Here is a 26772-nt window from a genome sequence, read left to right as displayed (position 1 = left end):
ACCTCGGCGTGGTAACTTGTTAAATTAGGCCAATGTCAACATATTAGTCTATGGAGACAAAACGTGGTAACTAAATTTTACCACGTTTTTTTTTTATTTGGTGGATTTCATCCAATTTTTTTTAATATTTCAAAAAAGCACACTTTTTAGGTTTGAAAAATATAAATATTGTGCGCATTTCACATTGTGAGCACACTAAAATAAGCATTTTAGTATCCGTAGCGAAGGAAAATATCCACCATAATGGTGACTATGGTTTTCTGGCATTTTGGACGCTAAATTTCAGTCTAAAACTTTTCTGAAATTGCTAGGCATATATGATGTGAACCTTGAAGGAATCGGGTACATTCCCAGCTGTGTATTAGTCCGCAATTCGTTTATATATACATTTTAAAGCTATACATTTGATAGAATTTTATTGAATTTTTAAATTCCAAGCTATAATACTGTATATTCCTGGTTCCTGTGATGTATTTAGAAGGTTTGTATGGAAGCAGACATGTTTATTAAAGGTCAAGGTTACAACTACTGGGTATACACAAAACCAAACCGTGCATTGGCTCTGGCTAACAGCACAAATTTATCGTTGAAATAACAGTTACTGAATACTGAAACATATTACACCCCCCTTACCAGGAGAAAAGATTAATGGAAGCTGAGAACAGAAACTAAACCAGAAAATAAAAATCATGCATTAACAAGTAAAATAGTGTCACTTTACTAGCTCAGTAGCTAGTTATTTAAAGTTCATATTCACAGATTTAGTCTATTTGGTGGTTTTGTCACTCTTCCATGTCTGGTAGTGTATGGTTGGGAATCTGTGGATATGTCAGCTTTTGGTTCTGGCTTATTTGGCGTTAACTTAGTTTCTGTTTGAGGTTCTTCTGGAGGGTTGCAGACTAGTTGTGTTCCGGAGTTGGCTTGTTTAGTTGTGCTTCGTAAATCTCTGTGATTACGCCTGTATTTGGTTCCGTTTGATTCTACAATATACGAACGAGGTGACTTGTGGTGTTCGATTACTATAGCTGGAGACCATACGTTGGCTTTGTTCTGTGGTGCCATACGAACTTCATCTCCTGGTTGGAGCTTCTTATGTTGATTAGTTGATGGCTTGTCATGATAATACTTCTGTTTGTTTTTCACCAGATTAAAGTGTTGTTTGATCTCGTTACTATTATGTAACATGGTAAATATAACTGATTGTTAATTTAGTATAAAACATTATTGGCATTAATAACTGTCCATAGTATCATTACAGATTAATAATTATTGGCATTAATAGCTGTCCATAATAACCTAATAATTATCTCCCTTTAATTAAGGAAATGGGTTCAAATTTATTCTTTTAAATTTTTGGATAAATAATTGGATTGTCATTTTATGTATATAGTAGGTGATATTTTATATTTTACATTAAAATTTTAATAGGTTGATAATTTTCATTATCCTCAACCTATCGGCTAATGACACCTGTTGTATCCAAGTGATTGACCCAAGGTCAGGTAATAACAGGTAATATTAGACAACTGGTTGATGAGTGGAGAGGAGGGTCATCATAAAACTATAATGTTATAACCTACATCCTTTTTGGAAAACATTTTCCAACACATGTATTTGTAACATATTATCAAATAGTTATTTGTATTCTATGAGGTATGCAGATAGCCTTAAACCAATCAAACACCACACAAACCAGGAATCAGTAACGATCTTTATTTGCATGAGTCGTGAATGAGTGAGGTAAAAAGCTGTAACGAAAATACAGAAAAATTACTCTTACAGTTAGAGTTTACAAAATTACTACAAACTACATAACTGAGATATTAGAATAACCAATAAATGATATTTGCGTTCATATGATGGAGCAAACCTCTGCCATTAAAGTTGTCAGCACATCATGGGTAAGATTCTTACCGCGCATTTCAAGCAACATTGAATCAAGAATCTTTCGGGTAACGCCTATCATGCGCTCCCAGACTCCACCCATGTGGGAGGAGTGTGGTGAGTTAAAGTGCCAAATTGATCCTGAATTCAACAGATAATCCTTTAAAGGTCCATCTTCTATAGTCAATACGCAAACTATCTGTTGAGCCAATGAAATTAGTTGCACGATCAGAACGGAATAGTTTAACATTACCACGAATAGCTATGAATCTTCTTAAGGCATTGATGAAGGCAGACGAAGACATTTCCTCTACAACCTCAATGTGTATGGCCCGGGTAACAAGGCATGTAAATATGATTGCCCCAAGTTTTAGAGTTGGCTTGACCTCCACGTGTCCAAGTAATAACGGGACATGGTCCAAAGGCATCTAAACCAATATTTGAAAATGGTGGGGCTGGCTAGAGCCAACCCTGGAGCAAATCTGCCATTTTCTGAACCTGAACCTTTCCTCGAAGTTTCCTACAGGTGATGCATTTATGTAATATCGAAGAAATAAGATGTTTTCCTCCAGTTATCCATATACCTGCTGACCTTACAGCACCTTCTGTGAAATGGCGACCCATATGTTTTACTTTATCATGATAGTGTCTCACGATCAAAGTTGATACATGGTGTTTTGCCGGTAGAATAATTGGGTTCTTATTCACGATATCCTTGGACATGTTCAGTCTCCCACCAACACGAATGATATTATCTTCATCGATGAATGGACTGAGTTCAATGACAGAGCTGTTTTTGGAAATATTATCATATAAGATCTCGGACAAGTTTTAACTTGACGCATTTTCAATGAACGGTTTTTGAGTTATTGCCCTTGACTTTGTTAAAATGCGGCGAAATTTGTTAAAAATAGTTTGTGAGCAGGATTGACGCTAAAGTTTTCAACTGATTCTGATGAAACTTGGTGTGATCATTGGAATTGATAAGCAGGTCAGACATCAAATTAAAGAAAGACTAGCCCGTTTCTAATCATTTCAACCTCGACGACCATTCAATAGACGACCTCACCCTAATCCCAATTGAGCGTATAGAAATTGACTTGCTCGAAGATGAAACTACCAAATTCCGTCAATCTAGGGAGGCCCATTGGATTGAGACATTGAATACAGCAAGACCTATAGGACTAAATATTCATCATAATGTAGGCATAGCACCCTTTGGTGTCCCGTTTAATACAACCAGCAATCGAGCAAGCAAGATAGTTCATGCCCACTATAAGAACCTTCAAGAGAAATTCCCCCATGTCTTTCGACTAAGACAAATCTCTAAAAGCTGTAGAATTGCATCGTCGGGTCTGTTTGGATCTGGGTTTCTATTAAAAGCTTTACGAACTGCCGTTAAACCAGTAGTGTTATCGATATTGGTATACATAGAGGAAACGTCGATAGAAATTAAAATAGCATTAGAGGGAACTCGAAGATTTTTTATTTTATTGACAAAATCGGTTGTGTCTTTAAGGTAGGCGCGATGTTGGCATGCTAGAGGTAGTAAGAAATGATCAATGTATTCTGACACTGCATATGACTCACTACCACAGTCAGATATAATCGGGCGGCCTTTAGGGATTTTATTCGAGATAAACCACTCCTTGGTTGGATTCTTATGGATTTTAGGCAAAGTGTACAAATGTCTCTCGCGACAATCAGGTTTGGCAGACAGATAGTCATACTGTTTCTGTTTGAGATAACTAGTTTTGACTAAATCGGCAAGAATATTATTAATCATGTTAGCAGTTTCTTTGAAAATTGGTTTCGGTAAAATGGCATAATGTTTAGAATTATTCAGTTGATTCTCTGCTTCTGAAACGTAATCCTCCCTATTCAGAATGACACAACATGAACCTTTGTCACTCTTTTTAATAACAATGCTATCGTCTTTCTTAAGTAAGTTTAACGCTTCACGTTCCACTCGTGTGAGATTAGGCTTTTCGTGTGTTATGGAAAGGTTCACTGTTTGACTATTCATACTAGCAAATGCTTTCAATATTTCAGAATGGATGGCGGCCTGAGGGGGTGTCCACGTGGATTTAGGAATAAACATTGTTCTAGCACCACGTGGGGGGTGGTTTCGAAAAAAATATGTGCAGCTAAGATTTCGTTGAAATCGTTCAATGGATGGTCGGAGATAATTCAAGTTAGCTATCTTTGGTGTGAGAATAAACTTAAGTCCACGGTCTAAGATTGAATGCTGAAGGGGTGTGAGAATTTTGCGGCCCAAGTTAACTACAGTTTGGCCTAGCGGTGGCCTCTCAGTATTTTTATCCCCAGTAATTAGTTTAAAGACTTACTCGATGCTTGAAGCTGGTGTATCCAAAACAAATAAATGCTGTTTGCTGTTTCTGGAGACCAATGAAGATTATCAACTGTTTCGTAGGGTGGTAAGATTGTTGCGCTGTTGATACTGGACTCCATCATCATGTTGTTGAGGGTGCTGAGGTTCTGTTGTGCTTTCTTCGAGATTTTATTTGAACTGGGTATACATGTGAAGAGGATCTTGGAGTTTGGGAAGGTTTTGTTGGCTGTGGCGATTAATTTCTGGGCTTGGTTAAAGGAGGTCTTTGGTATCTGATCACGGTTGTTGAGGCCTACATGAAGAATAATGGTAGTAGGTTTGGGATCATGGTCGTATGATTCCAGGATTGACTGTATGTGATGGATTTGGGCACCGGGGTAAGAATGTATTTCGGTGTCCGAACTGGTTTTGGTAATTCGATTCAGGTTAGATGATCCAATTATTAAGGTTGATTTCTTTAGAGCAGGTAGTTTCCATAATGATTTGTCCTTGGTTTGGTGATAATACGGTTTGGTAGCGGATATAATGGTCGTCGACGGTGTGATTGGTACTGGTTTGGTAGTTGTTAGAATTGTAGCATTGGGAACGGACTGGGATCTGGTTCAAGGAGGGGAAGGTCTGGATACATGTCTCGACTTGGATGGAGACTGAGGGGTGGTTTGCTGGTCCAAAAACGCACAGAAGGAAGAAAGGTTGGCGGATCCTGGATCACGTGGTGAAGATTCAGATGGTGTGGAAGGGGAAGACGAGTCTGAAAGTGAAAAGAGAAGAGGTGTGCCCTCTCTACGCGAGCGTTTACCTATGTCTGCTGGACTAGGAGTAGGTGAACTTCGGGCTCGTTTAGGGGTTTGGTTCGGCAGCGTGGTAGCTCTAGATGGTGCAGGTGTAGTGTCCATTTCAGTTGGTAGTTTTGTTTCGTTGATTGTTTGGTAGAATTTGGAAATTACAGCTTGAGTGAGACGTTTTCCATAGGAGCGACGGGCCCAGGACAGGGCATGAGAAACGATGCGGTCGACGGCAGGTGATGATAAAGACTTAGTACGAATGGTGGTCAGCTTCTCTTGAAGTGTGGTTTGGTAATGGTCGATCAGGACCTGCGTAACCTTACAGAGCCATGTCCGATTGAGGGATCTAATATTCGCGTCGACAGCTGATGTTTTCATTGCTGGACGGATAAAACTATCCAACTCAGAGACTTTGCGTTTGAAGGTAAACGCTGGTTGGCCTTGCTGTTGAAGGGTAAGGATTGCCAAATGATGGAGGCACTGCAAAACTTGGAAGAACACCTTCACAAAGGGTTCTTCCTCCTTATGAGTGGGGACTGGTTGGCGTCGGTGGGCTGGTAGTCGTTTCTGTTGTTGGTCAGGTCGATGGTTACCTCTTGATTGGTAGGCTGTGTTGTAGGTAGGTCGGCGATGGGGTGGGATATAGCTGGATGGGTTGGTTGGTGGTCGGCGATTGGTAGGTGGTAGAGGTCGATGGAAGACAGGGCCGTTGTAGGGTACGTGATATTGGTTTGGTTGACGATTAGTGTTTCTATTTCTGGCTTCTTGCCAGTGGTTGTTGTAGTTGGGGAGCATAATGAAAATAACTTGGGGTTAGAAGGGAATGTACAGCGGATGTAACAGGAGGAAACTGTATATGCTAGCGTGAAAATGTTGGGATCAAATTATGCAAATAAGTCAAACTGGGTTTGGGGATATATAAAGCAAGATGAAAAATGCAAAAAAATATATATTTAGGTGATAAATAACGCTAACAATGATGTGAAAAATTATAACAAGTAAAACAAAAACTTACGCAATTGACACGAACCGGTTTTCGAAATATTATCCTTTTTCAAGTGTCGAGGAATGGTTATGTGGAATTATTCAGCATAAATAATTTCTTCAATATGAGAAAATTCGTACTTTAGTCACTAAAGACTGTTTTATCATTTCTGACAGCTGCCAGTGGGCGTATGTTACCTTGCATCGCAAGCTATCTTTAGTTTGTTTAAACACTCCGGAAGGCACAATTCTTGACGGATTTTGACGAAACTTGGCATGAGTGTTGGTTATCACCCATGGATAAACCATATTGAAAAACAGAAAATTGAAAAATATTTAGTATGAGTTATTGCCCTAGTTCTTGAAAACGCGTTAAAATTTTAGCTTGTAAACATTCTAGAAGGGACAATTCTTGACGGATTTTGACGAAACTTGGCATGCGTCTTGTTAACACCTAAGGATAAACCCTATTGAAAATCTGAAAAATCGAAAAATATTTAGTATGAGTTATTGCCCTTGCTATTGAAAACGCGTTCAATTTTTAGCATGTAATCACTTTGATGAAACTTGGTGTGAATGTTCGTAATCACCCAAGGATGAACCCTATTGAAAATTAGAAGAATTGAAAAATATTTAGTATGAGTTATTGCCCTTGTTCTTGAAACTGATTTCAAATTTAGCTCTTAAACACTAAAAGGCATGATTCTTTCTGGATTTTGACAAAACATGGTTTTATTATTCAGTCCTGAAGATTGAATATTTGCCTTCTAGAGTTTTCACAAGCTAAAGATTGAACACGTTTTCAAGAACTAGGGCAATAACTCATACTCAATATTATTCAGTATCGCCCTAAATACTGCTAAATATTATGTTCAAAATCAAAGCTGCCAGTGGGCGTATATTACCTTGCCTGGCAAACTATCTTCAAACATTAAATAGATAAATGAAAATAAATAAACATTTGTAGACAATATTTTGCAAGTACTTTTCAATAGTATTCAATATTTCGTGATATCACAAGTTAATTTTTTATACGCCCACATGAAATGTGGAACGTATATTTCCGTCACCCATGTCCGTCGTCCGTCAGTCCACAATTGCTCGTAAACACTCTACAAGGCACAATTATTGACGAAACTTGGTATGGTTGTTTGTAATCACCTAAGGATGAACCCTATTGAAAATCAGAAAAATCGAAAAATATTTAGTACCGGTATGAGTTATTGCCCTTGTTCTTCAAATGCTGATAAACACTCTATAAGGTGCAATTCATGACGGATTTTGATGAAACTTGGTGTGAGTGTTTGTTATCACCCAAGGATGAACCCTATTTAAAATCAGAAAGATCGAAAAATAATTAGTATGAGTTATTGTCCTTGTTCTTGAAAATGCGCCCAGTTTTAGCTTGTAAACACTCTAGAAGGCACAATTCTTGATAGATTTTGAGGAAACTTGGTGTGAGTGTTGGTTATCACCCATGGATAAACCATATTGAAAATCAGAAAAATTGAAAAATATTTAGTATGAGTTATTGCCCTTGTTCTTGAAAACTCGTTCAATTTGTAGCTCGTTAAAACTCTAGAGGGTATGATTTTTGCTGGATTTTACAAAACTAGGTTTTATTATGCAGTACCGAGGTAAAGATTGAAGATTTGTCTTCTAGAGTTTTTACGAGCTAACGATTGAACACGTTTTCAAGAACTAGGGTAATAACTCGTACTCAATATTATTCAGTATCGCCCTAAAGAGTTCAAAAGAAATGTATGACTGAAGGTTGAATATTTCATATTGGTGATTGTTACTGTACTGCTAAATATTTTTATTCAAAATCAAAGCTGCCAGTGGGCGTATATTACCTTGTCTGGCAAGCTATTTTAAACCAGGTACAGCGCCATATATAATATTGCTTTATACCATCCGTTTCGTATATATAGTTCCGGGAAACCATGCACGTATGTTTCAAATGTGGGGGTAAAATTCACGATATAAAGGTAAATTCATGAGAAAAAAATTTGTCAAAACGGCAAATTTTTAAAATTGTTTCCCCCAAAAACATCCTCAGCCCTTTTTCCTCTCTCATTTACCTAAATATGACCCTTCCTCGTGGTTCTCCTTCCCAAGTCGCAATATAATATAACTTTGTTTTGTCGTCCGTCTCCTATATATAGTACCGGGAAACCATGCACGTATGCTTTAAATGCGGGGTCTGGAAAAATTCACGAAATGAAGGCAAATTCGTGTGAAAAAAATTGTCAAAAAACGGCATATATCTGGCGCATTAGGTCATGACCAGTACCGTCCTGAATCAAGTTAAGAATTTTATACCGTTAAAATAATCCGGTCGGATTTAAAACATGCGCGTATGTTTTAGCGGGGTATTGCCTAATTTTCACAAGTAGTTAGTCTATCATAATTGATACAATTTTTATTGTTATTATCTGACCTTCACCTCGTTGATTGGGGCGGTCTCTTCTCTCAAATATATATCCATTAATGGAGAAATGACATACATATTATCAGTTTGCAGGTCGAGTTATTAACTCGTGTTCCACTCTCCATATAGCAAATGTCCGAAACTGGGTCAAGTATTACGTCACACGTAGGCGTAAGAAAATGTTACAGTGCGGTTGTGACTCAAGAACTTCGAGCTCCAATCGAAATCACCCTAACGTTTACATTACACACTAACTGTGTTTCCATTGAGGGGAAAGCCGGCTTTAAGCTAGCTTTCGTGGGTTTCAACTGGACAACAAATAGCTGAACCGTTACATTTTTGCGTTCAGCTAGCTTAAAGCCGGTTTTTATTTAAAGTAAGCGCTGAAAGCCGCCCACAATTGCTCTTAAGGCACAATTCTTGACTTATTTTGACGAGACTTAGTGTGGGCGTTTGTAATCGCCGAAAGATGAACCATATTAAAAATCAGATAAATTGAAAAATATTGCCCATTTTTTGAAAACGCGTTCAATCTTTATCTCGTAAACACTCTCGACGGCATAATTCTTGAAGGATTTTCACAAAACATGGTGTGTGTGTTTGTAATCGCCTCCAAGGATGGACATTGGACCCTATATAAAATAAAATAAAAATTGAAATATTTATTCTATATGAGTTATTGCACCTGTTCGTGGAAACGCGTTCAATTTATAAACACTCTAGAAGCACAATTCTCCACCGACACTTGGTGAAATTGTTTATTTTCATCCATGAATGAACGTTATATTGTAAATCAAAAAATCTAAATCCATTTTATTCAATAGTTATTGCACAAACTTAAAAGGTTAAAGTATTTCTGTTTTGACCGAACATTTTAAAATGTGCTGGAATCGAAAATGAATATACAAAATGAAATATTTGCATGAATCGACATAATATGCAAGAAAAATTGGCTTGGAGGTGTGAGAGCATATTTGTGTACCGAGTTACCCCGGGTTTTCTTTTTATCTGTGTTCCATTGATGCGATTAAAAAATTCTAAATTTTCATTCAGAAAAAAAATTTGGTTTTGACTACAAAAACTAGATATATTATATCTAACAATATACATCTCAAACCATTCAAGAGGAAATATTCAAGTGGTGGTGCATAAGCCGTTATTTTAGAGGGGCGCGTTTACGTAAAATTTAAGTTACGCATTTATTTTTCGATTTGTATGATTTCTGTGTATCAAAAACTTTTAACTTATATTGCTTTCAAGATTAGAATGTACTTGATGTTCTTTCTTTAACGATAAGTGGATGGTTTGTCAGAAAACAATTTAATCGAATTATGAAACTTTTTAACCCATAAATTTCTTTTTTTTTGGGGGGGGAGGGGCGAAATTGTAACATACAAAGTTTTATAAAGTTACAAAGTTTTAAAAGACACTAAAATCCTACAAATCGGATACAATACGGCGAATGAATTAAAATCTTACGCAAATGCTGCTGGCCTACAGCTATGCGTCAAATTATTCTGAAAAATACACCAGTTTTCGCGTCCACGCCACGTTCTCTTTGTATTGTGTATTTCCCAAAACAGCAATACTACCGCTACTTCAATCGTTTACTGAAAAGCCTCGTATTGCCAACCGAATGCTCTAGTGGTTGTATCTTGAGCGATAATGTGTCTATTTCATGTGTAATTCAATATCAAACAATGACAATGAAACAATCTCACCTTTTTTTCAGCGAGACAACACATCCTTAATCCCTATGGACCAGGAAAAAGAGCAGTGAGAAGATCATGAAGATTATTACAGGGGAATATCCAAAGAACTTGATTGACTTTATCTTTTTAAACACAAATGACATTGCATTGCAGAAATAAAACCATCAAATTCGAGCTATTAAAAAAAGTTTTTGAAATTGGACGAGAGGTCACATCAGCACCATTTGGCCATCATATGGCGTGAAAATTGACATTTTTAGTACAATGGATTATTAAATTTCGGAACGAAACCGTTGAATTGTAAGAATTTGAAATTTTTTCATAAAAGGTCTCTACATTGGTTTCTTTCTGTTGTTTGAAATTCAATAAGTCATAAAATTAGTACTGCACGGTTTCGCGCAATTGCAGTGTTGGAGCAAATAAATTCTGTATTGTTTTGTTACAGAATTAAATTTAATGTTCTTGAATTAAAATATTTGTAGATTAAAATAACGCAATTTGCACGCATTACCCAAAATTGATTATAACTCCAGAAGTTCTAGCCGATGAGTTTGCGGATATAACACCAGTGCCGTCTTGTGTGACCATTTGCAAACGAGGTACGGCGTTAGTTTTTAACTACAGGGACACGTTGCACATTTTTTCGCGGACATTTAATCAATACAGGCCTATTAAAAAACATCCAACTACAATATATCCAACATCTCATATGTCTACTTAATTGCGTTTTTGTTGTATTCCAGACCATGACCAAAGCCGTGTCTGTAATCCCATCCTTATTTCACTTTCGATATCTGGGGACAGGATTTTCGTGCTGAAACGATTTTGGCACACAAACACACAGACACTATAATGAATATATATATATATCCTAATTCTCAATCGTCTTAAGACGGTATAAATATGATAATTGAAATTCTTTAGTCTAGACACAATAAAATCAAAAATCAATTCAATTCTTTATTTCTTTGAACCACTGGTTCATCAGATATATAAAGGATATATACACAAGTACAGAAAGGTATAATATACAACGAAAGGAGAGTGAGATACAAATACAAAAACAAAACAAAATACATGGATAAGAGAGGAAGTAAATGATAAATACAAAAACCAAATAAACCAACAACAATAAAACATTATAATTTAATATAATTTTTATAAGATACAAATACCATATTGAAAATGTTGAGATTGTAATCTTAAATGTGACAGTTATTTTGAAATAGATACATGATTCTGGTATCTTTTCAAAAAGTTTAAATGTAATTTTGCAATGTCTTTTGCTGCTGCTTCTGCGCTATAGTTTAAAATACTCGAAATGTATGTATTAAAAACTGAAAACCTGGTTTCAATGTTAAATGTATGTATTAAAACTGAAAACCTGGGGCCTGGTTTTCGAAAGTATCTTACGACTAAGACACGTCTTAAGAGGGTCTTACGACATATCATAGTCGTTAGATAGGTTTTCGAAAGTGTCATAAGTTACGATAAATCATAAATTTCATCGTAATCTTAAGACACCTCTCGACCTGTCTTAAGATGGTCTTATGATTATCATAAAAGTTATAATGGACTTATGATTATCATAATAGCTTCGATATCACGTGAATAAAAAATATGGCTGCTGTTTACATGCACATTCGACAACGAGCTGAAAACGTACGCCGAAACAGAGTATTTCGGGACAGAAATAACCCACTAGACTACATAGATAATGAACAAATAGTATGTAGATATAGACTTTCACGTCCAATGATACTAGATTTATGTAGAATGTTCCAAACAGCCCTAGCAAGGTCAACAGCAAGATCTCGTGCCTTTCCAGTCTCATTCCAAATAATGGTTGCACTCAGATTTTATGCCTCTGGAAGCTTTCAGATGGTCAATCTGATGTCCATAACATATCTAGACCAAGTGTATCTAAAATAACACGTGATGTAACTGCATGTTTTAAGAGGGTTTGTAATGACTATATAAAGATGCCAACTGACCAAGCTGGACTTCGCAACATAATGAGAGGTTATCATGAAAAAACAGACTTTCCAAGTGTAGTCGGTGCCATTGTATACGTATAAAAGCTCCAACATGGGATGGATCTTTACATCAATTATTTGCGCAATCTTCTTTTTATGAGAAGGTCGTGCCTTTTTTAAAAAAAGTCGGTCTATATTTTAAATTTTAAATAGATTAGTCATTGTTTGTTTTAAATATTTTGTTTGTTTTTAATACCACCATGTGATGTGTTGCCTGTGGTGTTGTTTTTAGTGTTTTTATAGTCATTAAATGACTGTTTCTGTGATATGGTTTTTATCTTTTTTTTTGGTTTTGGTTTTTGGTTTCACTATGTGACCTTTTTGTGAGATTGATAGGTGTTTTATTGTTTTAGTTTTTTCATTATTTTAACGTATTCTGGAGCTATATAGCCCGTTTGGTGCTGATGCTCCTTAATGCATTTTATTTCTTTCCAACAGAGGATGAACATCTTTATGTAAATAGAAAAAGCTACCATTCTATTAATGTTCAAGCAGTTTGCGATTCAAATATGGAGTATAAAGTTTTTAGCACTGTTTGTTACTACATTGCTGTGTTGGCTGAAAAGTAAGGACTTATTCTTCTCCACTTCGTCTTATCAAAATTTGAATCTCCTGCAATGTAAAGTTCGGACTTCTTCTCTTACTCATGATTTGTATTTAATATAAATGTTTTATTTCTATCCTTATATAGTACTTTCTCAAAGTATTTGTACGAGCATTTCGTTACGCAGTTACATGTACTCGATGTCTCACATCTTAAAAGTATTCACATTTAGATAACAAACACATCATGTAAGATAATAAATAGTTCAAGAATGTAAAAGTATAATAAATATACAAACTAAATTCAAACAAATGATCAAACTACGATTTTAATTCATTTTCATATAAAATTTAATGTTGATAATATATTTTGTAAGTAATAACTATAACTTTTATTTCCTATAATTCTATTTATAGTAAATGTTATCACTTATGACAGCCATAAGAGCATCTCAGGTATGACTATCGTAAGCTTTGATTTACATTATATTACATGTCGTATGATAGTCAATTTGTCTTAAGATATATCTTATGACGTATCTTACGATACTTTCGAAAACCAGGCCCCAGGTTTCGACGTTTAAATGATTTTCTTTACATACTTTCATAATAGTCTCTGATGCCTTTCTACCTTGGTCGGCTATGTGTTGCTGCGTCTCAAGAAATTTCCCGTTAAAATTGAACAAGACTCCCAGGTCAAGTTTTATATCATTTAAAGACCACTGTTCATTCCCCCTTATCTTGCCACCATTTCTAAAGATTACAATCTTACTTTTTGTTATATTAACTTTTATATCCCATTTACTACTGTATCTATACAAAGAATTTAACAAAGTAAAAATAAAAATACATCGGGAATTTTCAAAGATTTACAATTATTTAAATGTTGCTATAGGTCATTCATATACCCCTATTCGTCATACTTCCATGAGACCGTGGTATTTCATGTGAGAGAAATTACGCAGTCATAGATAAATATTGTCCAATCAGAACTGGTCCTGCTGTCTTGGTAGTAAAATCTCAACAGATCGAAACAAATCACTCGTTATGACGCTTTGCATTCTTAATTACAAATATATTAAACAATATCTGTGCCATTGTTTTAGGTAACATGTCATCCCTAATAAAGTCGTCATTATTAGCAGTTAGTGCATTTAGGTCGCCTATAACAATTACAATGCCCATTTCTTTACATTTGTTAGACATAATCTGAAAGACGATAATTGTATCAAGGACTATTTTGAACTATGCGACAGGAATCAGGCAATGATTTCAAAATGTAAATTACTAATCCCAAACCTACAGTATTTTCTCCGAAATGCGTACGTTTTATAATTTTTCGTATCAAGTTCATCCCCGCACTGTATTCAGCATTCAAACCATAAAATTATATCATATTTACAAATAACATAACAAAAACAGTCTTCTCTGATCTTCTAACACAGACCTTTACTTAGATTCTATTGTGTCACTTTAATCTCACTCTCCGTTATGTCCTATTCCATTTCAAACCATTTCCACAACCGGGGACACATATGTAGAGGTTCTTTGGTACATTGGACTACTGCAAAAAGGGGTGGAGCAGATCCTGAAAATTGGAAGAGAAATGAAGATAAGGCTTTACGAATTACTGGTAAAGCATATAATTCAGCACGTGCAGGCAAAAGAAACACAAGGTGTATTCAGCCTCGGAACTGACCTAAGTTGTATCAAAATGATCGAGGGCGAAAGCAATGTTATGATCTTGCCGATCAAGATCGGCGGCATATGTTTGACACATTGTCGGCTGTGACCTGGGATGAGAAGAAAGTATTTATTAATAGTTTAGTTGAGCGTCGCGAGATAAGAGAGAGAACATCTAATATTGAAGTTGACCAGAGTGACTTCCAAAAAAATCCCTGTTGGCCAGAACATGTTTCTGGGAACCCTATGTATTGGTGAGCGAACTATTTAAGTGGGTTGATGTTATTGCAGCTATTGCCATACACCCTCGACCCAAAAGAGTTAGGAAGAGCCCAATTGATAAAGATAGTGAGACGTATCGTAATGTTGTGCGTTTCCTCGAGAGCTTACCGAAACTAACATCCCACTTTCATGAGCTTATATAACTTGTATACTCAAAACTGCCATAATGAACATCCTTTAAGTATGTATTTGACGGCATAAACAGTGCAATCTGTGTTGTGCTCATGATGTTGAAAACATCGAGGATGAACATTACTATCACCACATAGAATGTAAGAACATTGCTAGAGACCAAAAGGCTCGCGACAAAGAAATGCTCTTAAGGGCGAATCTTTTGTGGAAATAACTATCGACGCACAAGCGGTTCTATTGAGTCCCATGCGTCCAGTGCGTTGTATTATATGACAAAACTAACGGTACATAAACAGTGTATGACCTTGCTTCCAAGAAAAGAGCGATTGGTAACACCATGTTTAGTGTCGAAATAATATCGGTGAAAAACTTTTGGAACTGAATGACAATGACCTGTGTGATCAATTATTATTGTTTGTGACGGAAGTGAAAAATCAAAGAGGTGGCGATTATCAAGGGAATACAATTCCCGAAAATATTAATGTTTATACAGTATTTCATGAGAGAAAATGGCCGAAATATTAATTCTAATACATATTTCAACTTTTTACCACTGCGAAAGATATTAGATGCCAAAATGCGGTCCTTGGCACAAAGTGGAATAGGCGTACATAAGGAAAAGGCGGATATAATAAATCAATGTGTTTCACTATTGGAGTTCTAATTTCACTATTGGAGCCCTAATTTTACTATTGGCGCCCTAAAGTAAATATTGGAGTGCTAATTACACTATTGACTGTCACTCACTGTTACTATTGGAAAGCAATTTAGGTTTAAAAGATGATAGTTGCATATTCAAAAAATAAGAACTTAAATGATAATATTGTTGATAGTAAACTAAAAACAATCAGTACATAACAGATACTATACTTCTCATGATTTGATATAGTTCAAAATCTCTATCAAAAACGTAAATTATTGAATGGAGACACAAAAACATTTTGAGAAATAATTACTGATTTTATTTTAAATGTAAAAGGAAATAACCATTTTAGTATTATTAACATTCATAATTTCTGCTATCGATAGGATTTTCTTAGCAATAGCTTTAAATCTGCTGGTGCCATATAAAAGTCCCTCAGTTTTTGCAGCAAATCTATACTTTTCACCTTCTTTATTATCATATTCAAAGGGTTATCAATTTATCATAAATTTTCATTTACTTTTACAATTTCAATTTGAATGTCATTTGATTGATTTTTTTTTTATTTAATACTTAAACGCTCTTTCCTGTTTTAAACTTCGTTATTAATTCTAGTTAACTGTTGTTGAATATCACCATCATCAATGTTTTGTATTTGTTGTTGAATATAAGTTTTAATATTAGTTTCTAGAGTAGTTAATTCCTGTTGTAATCTATCTTCATTTATACCTGGTGGAATATTATCTATTAATTGTTTTGCATCTAATTTTGGTTTTGCTATCTTATCATCTAATTTAGAAATCAATTAACTTAAGATTTTGTAACTGAGTTTTCATCAATATTTTGTATTTGTTGTTGAATATAGGTTTTAATTTCGCAATCATCAATATTTTGTATTTATTGTTGAATAAAAGTTCTTTTTTCTAATTCACTATTATCAATAAATTTAGTTTCTAGAGTAGTTAATTCATGTTGTAATCTATCTTCATTTATACCTAGTTTAATATTATCTATTAGTTGTTTAACATCTAATATTTGTTTTACAATCTTATCATCTAATTTAGATATTAATAGATTAAGATTTTGTAACTGAGATTTATCTAATACATTCGCCAAATGTTTTTGATTATCATTGGACATTGGTGTACAAAAATCACACAATAGAATTCTGGGTAATTTTTTTTTTTTATTAAGGTTGGCGTTGTAGGCCGCAGCTATAGAAATTCCGTTACAAAGTGAATTGTCGCCGACCTAAACGGTATACGGGCGACCAAGAATAATTGAAATGTCATATTGAACTCTATTCGGTTTCAGACGTTCAGTAAATTAATGTTTCTATAGAATATTTGATGCTCAAAAACTATCACAAGTACGCGTAATCGCCTTTCATAAATTATACCAACAATACAGAACAATATATATAGCTGCGACAGGTTGGAGTAGAATTACCATTTCAGGATTCGGCTGGCAAATTAAACACTTCTATTATCACCTGTAAATATAAATTGGAAAACAAAAGCAGATTCCATTCCTAATAGGCGGTGGGAGGGTAGGGTTTTTTTTGTTAAATTTAACAAATTATTCTGAATTTCTTCTTATGCTATTAACGTGACTGTCCTGGGCGTAGGTTAACGGTAAAGAGACGATTACTAGGCATTCATAAAGGGATATAACTCTGGTTTTTAATATGTGGTAACTTCCCTTTGAATTTAAGACTAACTTATTTCTAAAGCTACAAAGACGACAACACCCAACCTTAATCAGTGCCATGATAACGTAATTTATTTCAGATTGAAATAATTTTTATTATCATTGGACATTGATGTACAAAAAACACACAATAGAATTCTGGGTAATTTTTTTATTAAGGTTGGCGTTGTAGGCCGCAGCTATAGAAATTCCGTTACAAAGTGAGTTGTCGCCGACCTAAACGGTATATGGGCGACCAAGAATAATTGAAACGTCATATTGAACTCTGTTCGGTTTCAGACGTTCAGTAAATTAATGTTTCTATAGAATATTTGATGCTCAAAAACGATCACTAGTACGCGTAATCGCCACATGAACGACAGAGACGTTCACCGCCAACACTTTAGGTACGACTCAATACAAAAATTTTGGTGGAAGCGTACGTGAGAATACGAATATAATCATGTAAATGCAACGGAAACAAGAGTAATATTTAAAGTAATTCATTAACAACGCGTAAAACATTTCCAATAATTCAATAACAACGGATATACACTTCAAGTAATTAGATAACAACGCACAAATATAATAAACATCAATACAATAACAACGCATAAAATTGAAATTATCAATACAATAACAACGCATAAAATTGAAATTATCAATACAATAACAACGCATAAAATTGAAATTATTTCAGTGACAACGCATATACAGTTCAAATAATTCAACAACAACGCATATACAGTTCAAATATATCAAAAAACGACGCTTGAAACAACAAAATTTAGAAGATGCTTTAACTTGGGAACCAGTTAGATCCAGCGTAAAGCTGAAGTTCCCTGCCACCATACTTTAGCATTTAAACCCATATTCAACCCATGAGAAGACTGTCGTGCCGCCATAACCGCATGGTTAACCAAAGACGAACCAACAATCAAGACTGTCTTGGGTATGACTGAAATAAACAACATCATTGAAGAAATCAATGCAATTTTGGTACTTTTGTAGTACCTCTGAAGACTCAACTCAACCTCCCAAAATGGCGTACATGTCCCTTTTCTTTAGTATGTAATTAGTCTTTTGGACGGTATGCGAATATAAGTCTTGACTACGTCAGATTTCCACCTGCCCATGAATTTGATCTCATCCTCACTAAAACCTGCCATAGATGCCGACGTGACCGCCCCATTTCTAAAGGAATAGGCTTTAAATCTTGACTGGTCAAGTCCTAAGGTGGTAGTAGCTTTATTTAAAACACTAGAAAATTGAAAACGAATCAAGGGTTTTCCTCCAAAATGACAGAAAAATTGACCCTTAATATTTGGCCTAACAGACAAGTATTCTGAAATAGACTTAACCAAGCATAACATAGAATCGCCTTCTTCAATTGACAGAATTGTTCCTTGCCCCAACTGATCAGTTTGAGACATGCGTACTCTTAACATTACCGTTTTCTTAGCTCCTGAGACATTTAGTTTTACATCCTCAAAATCAAGGACATTTATTGGAGTTTTGTAACCCTGTCTCATAAGCCTTTTTCATGTTAAATGTTGCTTCGGCCAAAAGTCTTTATACTTCAAAGTTGATAAAAGGTTCTGAGTTGAATCTGCGTTGGGCAGCAATTGCCGAAGTCTGTTCCACTGTTTTCGAGAAATAGAATCACATATTTCGTTAGAAGAACCTTCAATATGTTGTGCTTTAAATAAAATATTGTTTTGCATGCAAATTAAGACTAATTTTCGAATTAAAGTCATTACATATTTAGACTTGGAGGTCTGTTTCTTTATGATACCAGCCCCTCGTTGTCTGTCCAAAATATTATTATATTGTTTTTTATACTTTCCCTCCAAATATAAAGGGCTAGAACTATAGGTACGAGCTCAAGAAAAGATATATCCCGAAGAAAATGTTTACTACGCCAATTCGATGGCCACTGGAGAAAAACCCAGCGACAGTTAAATAAAGCACCACAACCTAGATCTGCTCCACCTGCGCTATCGGTGTGAATGGGTAATTGTTGATTATTAATCCACTTAGTATTTTGAAAAAAGCAAAGACCGTTGAAATTCGACAAAAATTGGCGCCACATACGAAGATCTTCTTCCATACCGAGGTTAACGCGAATATGGTAGTGTTTCTTTTTAATACCACACATAGCATCATAGAAACGCCTATTAAAGGCTCTAGCCTCAGTTATTACTCTGGTACAAAAATTGAACGATCCTGCTATTGACTGAAGTGATTTAAGGGAGGTATTTTTATGTTTAAGCAAATTTTAAATTACTAGCAATAATGATTTTATATGTTTAGATGGAATGCGAACCACTATTTCCAACCCAAGGTAAATTAATTTCGTTACTGGACCTTCTGTTTTTTCATCAGCGATTGGTACACCTAGATTATGGCACATGTGATCAAAAGTCGACATGAGGAGTTCACAATCAAATGTTTTTGATCTTCCGGCAAACAAAAAATCATCTAAATAGTGAGCCATTGAATTCAAACCCGTTTTAAAATTTAGATGCCACTCCAAAAAAGTAGAAAACTTTTCAAATATTGCACATGAACTTGAGCAGCCCATTGGTAGGCATTTGTCGATTTGTCGATTTCCCCCCCCCCCCCTGATTTTGAATAAAAATATTCAGCATTACAGTAACAATCACCAGTATGAAATATTCAACCTTCAGTCATACACTTCTTTTGAACTCTTTAGGGCGATAAAGAATAATATTGAGTATGAGTTATTGCCCTTGTTCTTGAAAACGTGTTCAATTTTTAGCTCATGAAAACTTTAGTAGGCAAATATTCAATCTTCAGCGCGGGACTAAATAATAAAAGCAAGTTTTGTCAAAATCCAGCAACAATCATGCCTTTTAGTGTTTAAGAGCTAGATTTGAAAGCGCTTTCAAGAACAAGGGCAGTAACTCATACTAAATATTTTTCAATTCTTCTGACTTTCAATAGGGTTCATCCTTGGGTGATTACGAACATTCACACCAAGTTTCATCAAAATCCGTCAAGAATTGTGCCTTCTAGAGTGATTACAAGCTAAAAACTCGTTTTCAAGAGCAAGATCAATAATTCATACTAAATATTTTTCGATTTTTCTGATTTTCAATAGGGTTTATCCTTGGGCTTGGGTGATAACAAACACTCATGCCAAGTTTTGTCAAAATCTATCAAGAATTGTCCCTTCTAGAGGATTTACAAACTAAAAATTTAATGCCTTTTCAAGAACAAGGGCAATAACTAATACTAAATATTTTTCGATTCTTCTGATTTTCAATAGGGTTCATCCTTGGGTGATTACAAACACTCATGCCAAGTTTCGTTAAAATCCGTCAAGAATTGTCCCTTCTTGAGTGTTTACGAGCTAAAAATTGAACGCGTTTTCAAGAACAAGGACAATAACTAATACTAAATATTTTTCTGATTCTCGATAGGGTTTATCCTTGGGTGATTACAAACACTCACACCAAGTTTCGTCAAAATCCATCAAGAACTGTGCCTTCTAGAGTGTTTACAAGCTAAAATTGAACGCGTTTTCAAGAACAAGGGCAATAACTCATACTAAATATTTTTCAATTTTTCTGATTTTCGATAGGGTTTATCCTTGGGCGATAACGAACACTCATACCAAGTTTCATCAAAATCCGTCATGAATTGCACCTTCTAGAGGGTTTACGAGCATTTCAAGAACAAGGGCAATAACTCATAGTAAATATTTTTCGATTCGTCTGATTTTCAATAGGGTTCATCCTTGGGTGATAACAAGTCAAGAATTGTGCCTTGTAGAGTGTTTACGAGCAATTGTGGACGGACGGACGGACCGACGGACGAGGTGACGGCAATATACGCCCCCATTTCATGGGGGCGTTTAAAAAGAATCCCCAATCTTGAAACCCAGAAGTTCAAAATCCTCAGGTCTGACAGGGCATAATCTTAATGCCGATTTGATATCTATTTTTGCGATTTTAGCCCCCTTACCTAAACCATTTATCATATTTATAACCGAATCAAATTTGGTATATTGCACACTACTGTATTCTGGCGGGATAAAATCATTGACACTGGTATTATGAGGGTGTGATAAATTCATTATTAGTCGCCATGACTTACCGTCGGATTTTTGTATAATTCCTATCGGAGATAATCTTTAATTAGTTATAGGTTTTACACAATAAGGGCCTGATATTCTACCTTTTAATATTTCACTGTTCACTTTTAATCATAAGCAGATTTCAGATTTTTAGAGTCAACAGCTTCATGAGGACCATCATATTTGATCGAAATACCCCATTTAAATCCGTTTACAATTTTACTATGTGGATATTTCACTAGCTCTTTTTCTAATACATTTACGTTAATTGGGCTGTACCCTTTATTCAGAACTTTTATTATAATTATTTTGTTCTTGGCTTTGGACCTCGGTAGTGGAATTGTCCGTAATTTGATTCTTTTTGGATTTTGGAATTGCAACTATCTCACCCTTAAGGACGGCTAATTTTCTTTCAATATTTTCTGGATCAGTCGGGCTAGCAAAAAATATCGAAAGATCTACATAATGACCATTATATACCTTGTTTGTTTATTAATTTGAGATACATTTATTCCTAACTGGTCTGAGCATGATCTGACTTTAGAGGCAGGGTAATCCCCTTCTGTGTCTTGCCAACTGACCCCTGTGCTATCCACATTATGGCCGTCAGCGTGTTGTGAGCTGGATTCCCCGTATCTATAATTAAAACCAGTAGTTCTATTACTTGAAGGTGTATCCACATTATTAGGAATCAAATCCAAATTTGTATTATCATCATCCATAGCCTCCGTAGGCATATTATTACTATGAATGGCGTGATTATCATTCGAATCACTCGACGTCTTTGTAGAGACCCTTTTTTCTTAGATTTAACAGGAGTCGTCAGGGAGTTATTACCAGACTTCCTCTTTCTACCCGATCTAGTAGAAGACATCTTATCTGAAACTAAAGCATTGTAGGAAATTGATTATGGAGTTTTATTCAAAATGATAGCTTACCGTATTTAATTCGAAATATTTATTTTAAAGGCTTAATCGTTATATTTTTGGGTCGTCACCATCAAAATTATATTTGACTTCTAGTTCTAAAATAATCCAAAATTAGAATTTGTCCCTGATGTTCTAGTCTACAGCCGTACAGGGCAAACATGGTCGGGTTGAGACATTCAGAAAACCGTATTCAGAACAATCCACAGCCATCAGATCCCTAATACTAAATAAATTTTGTCACAATTATTTGTAAACACCACTCAAATGGTCTATGTACAATAAAAAGAAATACGCCAATAATTTTGTTAAATTTAACAAATTATTCTGAATTTCTTCTTATGCTATTATAACGTGACTGTCCTGGGCGTAGGTTAACGGTAAAGAGAACGATTACTAGGCATTCATAAAGGGATATAACTCTGGATTTGAATATGTGGTTACTTCCCTTTGAATTTAAGGTTAACTAATTTCTAAAGCTACAAAGACGACCTTAATCAGTGCCATGATAACGTAATTTATTTCAGATCGAAATAAATTTTAATATAGGTTTTAATGTTAGTTATTTCTTTTTCTAATTCAGTGTTATCAATAAACTGTTGTAGGTTATCTTCATTTATATCACTAGCATTTGGCTGTTTAGTATCTAATTTTTGTTTTGCTATCTTATCATCTAATTTAGAAATCAATAAACTAAGATTTTGTAACTGAGTTTTATCTCCAACATCGGCTAATTGTTGTTGCATTTATGATTTATTTTTACTTGTTGTTGAATATAGGTTTTAATATTAGTAAGTAATTTTTTCTAATTCACTGTCATCATTAAACTTGACTAATTCTTCTTTACTAATTGAACTACTCTCAATTGTATATTTATTTTTTTATTAAGCAAAGTAAATACATACTATAGCTCTTACTATGTAACAGAAATCAACATAAATAAAAATATGTACAAATTTTCATGTAAAAAAATAATATAAAAAGAAAAGTATGTAGCATCAAATAAGAAAGGTGTTGTCCACCATCCTATTAAAATAAAACAAACTCAACCCAATTCTGTCTTTAATAACAAATAATAAATATGAACATAAATATATAAAAATATATCATAAATACATCACAATTTATAAAGGAGTTGATGTTTTGGTTATTCACACTAAAGCATCTTAATAACTGGTTTTATATATCAAAATGTTAATCAGTACGTATATTTTCCTCTTTGATAATTGTTTTAAGTGAGGTTGAGTTCTGTATTTTATTTTAAAATGGTTTACTTGAACTCATGACCATTAACTGTATATTTTTCAAAGGACTTATAAACATTGAATGTCCTCATCATTTCAATTTTTATCTTCTTTTCCTGTGTCCATAGATAAAGTTATGTCAGTTAAAAGGGTTTATAATAAGGTGATATTCGTTTTATTTTGTATTGTTCGTGTAAGAGACGACCACAAATCGTCCCGATTCCACTAGCGTCCTAAATACTCTTGGTCAACCTTTATGTATATATTGTTATTTATGCTATATAAAGTGTTTATTTGTCTTTGTATATTAATTCAGTGTGCGTGTAACAATATTCCATATAATAATTTGATCAAAATTGCGCTTTTTAAAATTTTAAAATTTTGTACCGACTTCTATAGTAGCCGTGCGTAAATTGGTTTTTGCCATATAAACTTAAGTCTCTAAGAAAAAACAAAGTATATCTCATGATGTAATAATGGTAGATGCTTGAATTTTTGAACATAATTAAACATTGTACAGATGATGATTGATATAGCCAAATTTTGCGGGGTGGAGGTGGCATATGTCCATTCATACTTTGATCTTTGATGTCCGACACATACTTCCGCTATTACAGAGGTTCGAAAACAACAATTTACAAAACTTTGAAGGCTCATATCTCTTTTATTTAACCTTTGTTGACCTTTTGACCAGAACAAAAGTCGTTACCCTTGTCGAGATCTATCCACAGATGTTCCCATTTTTGTTGTGCATCGTTAACGTCTGGTTCTACACCCATTTGAAAATTCGACTTTATACTACCGAATAATAACACCTTTTAATACCGAATAGTATAAATTCATGGGTCTTTCCACTACCGAACGTTTATCGATTTTATACTACCGAATGTTCACAAGCTTTTTTTCAGTAAGAAATCTCACTGTGACTCAATGCAACATTTCACCGATGAGCACTGCATGAGCACCGTCCACGGTTCTAGTTTTTTTTTTCCCGATCCTGGTCAGAGTGCCCAGCCAAAACTGCATTATTTCACACATTAACTGACATCATTATCTGTCTTAAAGTGCGTGTCGTTGTTGTTTAATTGTAAAATGACGCATTTTTGCCCAACCGGAAATGACGTAGGACGTAGCCATAACGTCATTCGAATTACTGCTCCAATTCTGAATCTATTTTTGATCGAAATTTTTGTTTTGTTCATTACTTTTTAGTAATGGCTAAAGGATAAAGGATAGCACTTTCAAAAATTGTAGATTTTGACTTTTGTCGCTGACTTTTTTTCTTTTAATAATAACAACGTTTTTCAACTTCTACAATTTTATTTCCATCGATCTGAAAATTTACGAGTTGGTAGACATTTTGATTGCGAACAAAATTCATTTCTCAAAATTTTTGTATCACTTCCGGTACTGACGTCATTTGCTCTTAAAGTTGAATTGCAACTTCCGGAATTTTATAGATATTTGTAAAATTCTTTTTGTAACATGCTAGAATTGTTTAGATCAAAGATGATAAAATTCGTCCCGGAAGTATTAGATCAGCCACCATCTTGAGGTGACTAAATTGTCTATAAAAGTACTTTTTGGGATCAGGGTTTAATCGGATTTGTATTATTTTAATGTCTATATTGTCAGTGAACGATTCCTAACAATCGTGTGGGAGCAGATTTTTTAATTTCGATTTTGCTTTCAAGTTATTTCCGGTTGATTTTTTACAATATTGTCCAAACATTTGACCTGTGGTGACCTTGTGACCAGCACAAAAGTTGTAGCCTTACACGAGATCTATCCGAATATGTCATCATCTTTGTTTTGCAACATTAACTTCTAGTTTTGTAGGCAATTGAAAATCACGATTTTAACTTTGAAGAGCTCTGTCACGTGACCTAATTAACATACGACAAAATATCTTATATATTCTTAAAGTGCATGATCACACTTGGAATTGCTGACTTCTATAGTAACTGTGCGTAAATATACGGTGTCTATAATCTTCCGACGGTAACCGCTGCCTTAAAAACGTATAACTTCGAATATCTCATGATCTAATGATTTTCAACATTATTTAACAAATGTACAAATGACGTAGGACGTAGCCAGTCATTATGACTTTCGAATTACTATTTCAATTCTGAATCATTTTTTCATCGAAAGTTTTGTTTTGTCTGTTACTTTTTAGTAGTAGCTAAAGGATAACCCTTTAAAAAATGTAAGATTTTGACTTTTGTCGCTGAATTTTCTTGTTTTAATTTTACTGGTTTTTTCAACTTCTACAATTTTATTTCAATCGATCTGAAAATTTGCAAGCAGTTAGACATTTTGATAACGAACAAAATAATGTTTTTAAAATTTTTCTATCACTTCCGGTTTTGACGTCATTTGCTTCTAAAGTTGAAATTTTCACTTCCGGAATTTTATAGATATTTGAAAAATTCTGTTTGCATCATTTCAGAATTATTAATATACAAGATTTGAACTGATCAAATTTGTCCCGGACGTAGCGGATTATCCGCCATCTTGTGGTTCGTGTCAATTGCGTTTTTGTTTTACTTTTTCACATCATTGTTAGCGTTATTTATCACCTAAATATATATTTTTTTGCATTTTTCATCTTGCTTTATATATCCCCAAACCCAGTTTGACTTATTTGCATAATTTGATCCCAACATTTTCACGCTAGCATATACAGTTTCCTCCTATTACATCCGCTGTACATTCCCTTCTAACCCCAAGTTATTTTCATTATGCTCCCCAACTACAACAACCACTGGCAAGAAGCCAGAAATAGAAACACTAATCGTCAACCAAACCAATATCACGTACCCTACAACGGCCCTGTCTTCCATCGACCTCTACCACCTACCAATCGCCGACCACCAACCAACCCATCCAGCTATATCCCACCCCATCGCCGACCTACCTACAACACAGCCTACCAATCAAGAGGTAACCATCGACCTGACCAACAACAGAAACGACTACCAGCCCACCGACGCCAACCAGTCCCCACTCATAAGGAGGAAGAACCCTTTGTGAAGGTGTTCTTCCAAGTTTTGCAGTGCCTCCATCATTTGGCAATCCTTACCCTTCAACAGCAAGGCCAACCAGCATTTACCTTCAAACGCAAAGTCTCTGAGTTGGATGGTTTTATCCGTCCAGCAATGAAAACATCAGCTGTCGACGCGAATATTAGATCCCTCAATCGGACATGGCTCTGTAAGGTTACGCAGGTCCTGATCGACCATTACCAAACCACACTTCAAGAGAAGCTGACCACCATTCGTACCAAGTCTTTATCATCACCTGCCGTCGACCGCATCGTTTCTCATGCCCTGTCCTG

The 26772-nt window shown here is 35.0% G+C and overlaps 4 protein-coding genes across 4 annotated transcripts; all 4 read right to left on the bottom strand.

Annotated features, from left to right (window-relative positions):
- Positions 1 to 753: 753 nt before the first annotated feature.
- LOTGIDRAFT_163189 (hypothetical protein) lies at positions 754 to 1185 on the bottom strand (the record flags this gene model as incomplete). The annotated part of the gene is made up of 1 exon (XM_009059250.1): positions 754 to 1185. One exon carries the CDS (start codon positions 1183 to 1185, stop codon positions 754 to 756), a length of 432 nt encoding a protein of 143 aa, XP_009057498.1.
- A 3654-nt stretch (positions 1186 to 4839) lies between these two features.
- LOTGIDRAFT_163188 (hypothetical protein) lies at positions 4840 to 5817 on the bottom strand (the record flags this gene model as incomplete). The annotated part of the gene is made up of 1 exon (XM_009059249.1): positions 4840 to 5817. The coding sequence occupies one exon, from the start codon at positions 5815 to 5817 to the stop codon at positions 4840 to 4842; it is 978 nt and encodes a 325-aa protein (XP_009057497.1).
- Positions 5818 to 16063: 10246 nt separating this feature from the next.
- Positions 16064 to 16611, bottom strand: LOTGIDRAFT_163187 (hypothetical protein; the record flags this gene model as incomplete). The annotated part of the gene is made up of 2 exons (XM_009059248.1): positions 16064 to 16260; positions 16467 to 16611. 2 exons carry the CDS (start codon positions 16609 to 16611, stop codon positions 16064 to 16066), a joined length of 342 nt encoding a protein of 113 aa, XP_009057496.1.
- A 1364-nt stretch (positions 16612 to 17975) lies between these two features.
- LOTGIDRAFT_163186 (hypothetical protein) lies at positions 17976 to 21999 on the bottom strand (the record flags this gene model as incomplete). The annotated part of the gene is made up of 3 exons (XM_009059247.1): positions 17976 to 18118; positions 21283 to 21317; positions 21743 to 21999. 3 exons carry the CDS (start codon positions 21997 to 21999, stop codon positions 17976 to 17978), a joined length of 435 nt encoding a protein of 144 aa, XP_009057495.1.
- Between the last annotated feature and the right edge of the window lie 4773 nt (positions 22000 to 26772).

This window comes from Lottia gigantea (assembly GCF_000327385.1).
Source record: "Lottia gigantea unplaced genomic scaffold LOTGIsca_38, whole genome shotgun sequence".
Taxonomy (NCBI): Eukaryota; Metazoa; Mollusca; class Gastropoda; family Lottiidae; genus Lottia; species Lottia gigantea.
This window is presented reverse-complemented; position numbering and strand designations above follow the sequence as displayed.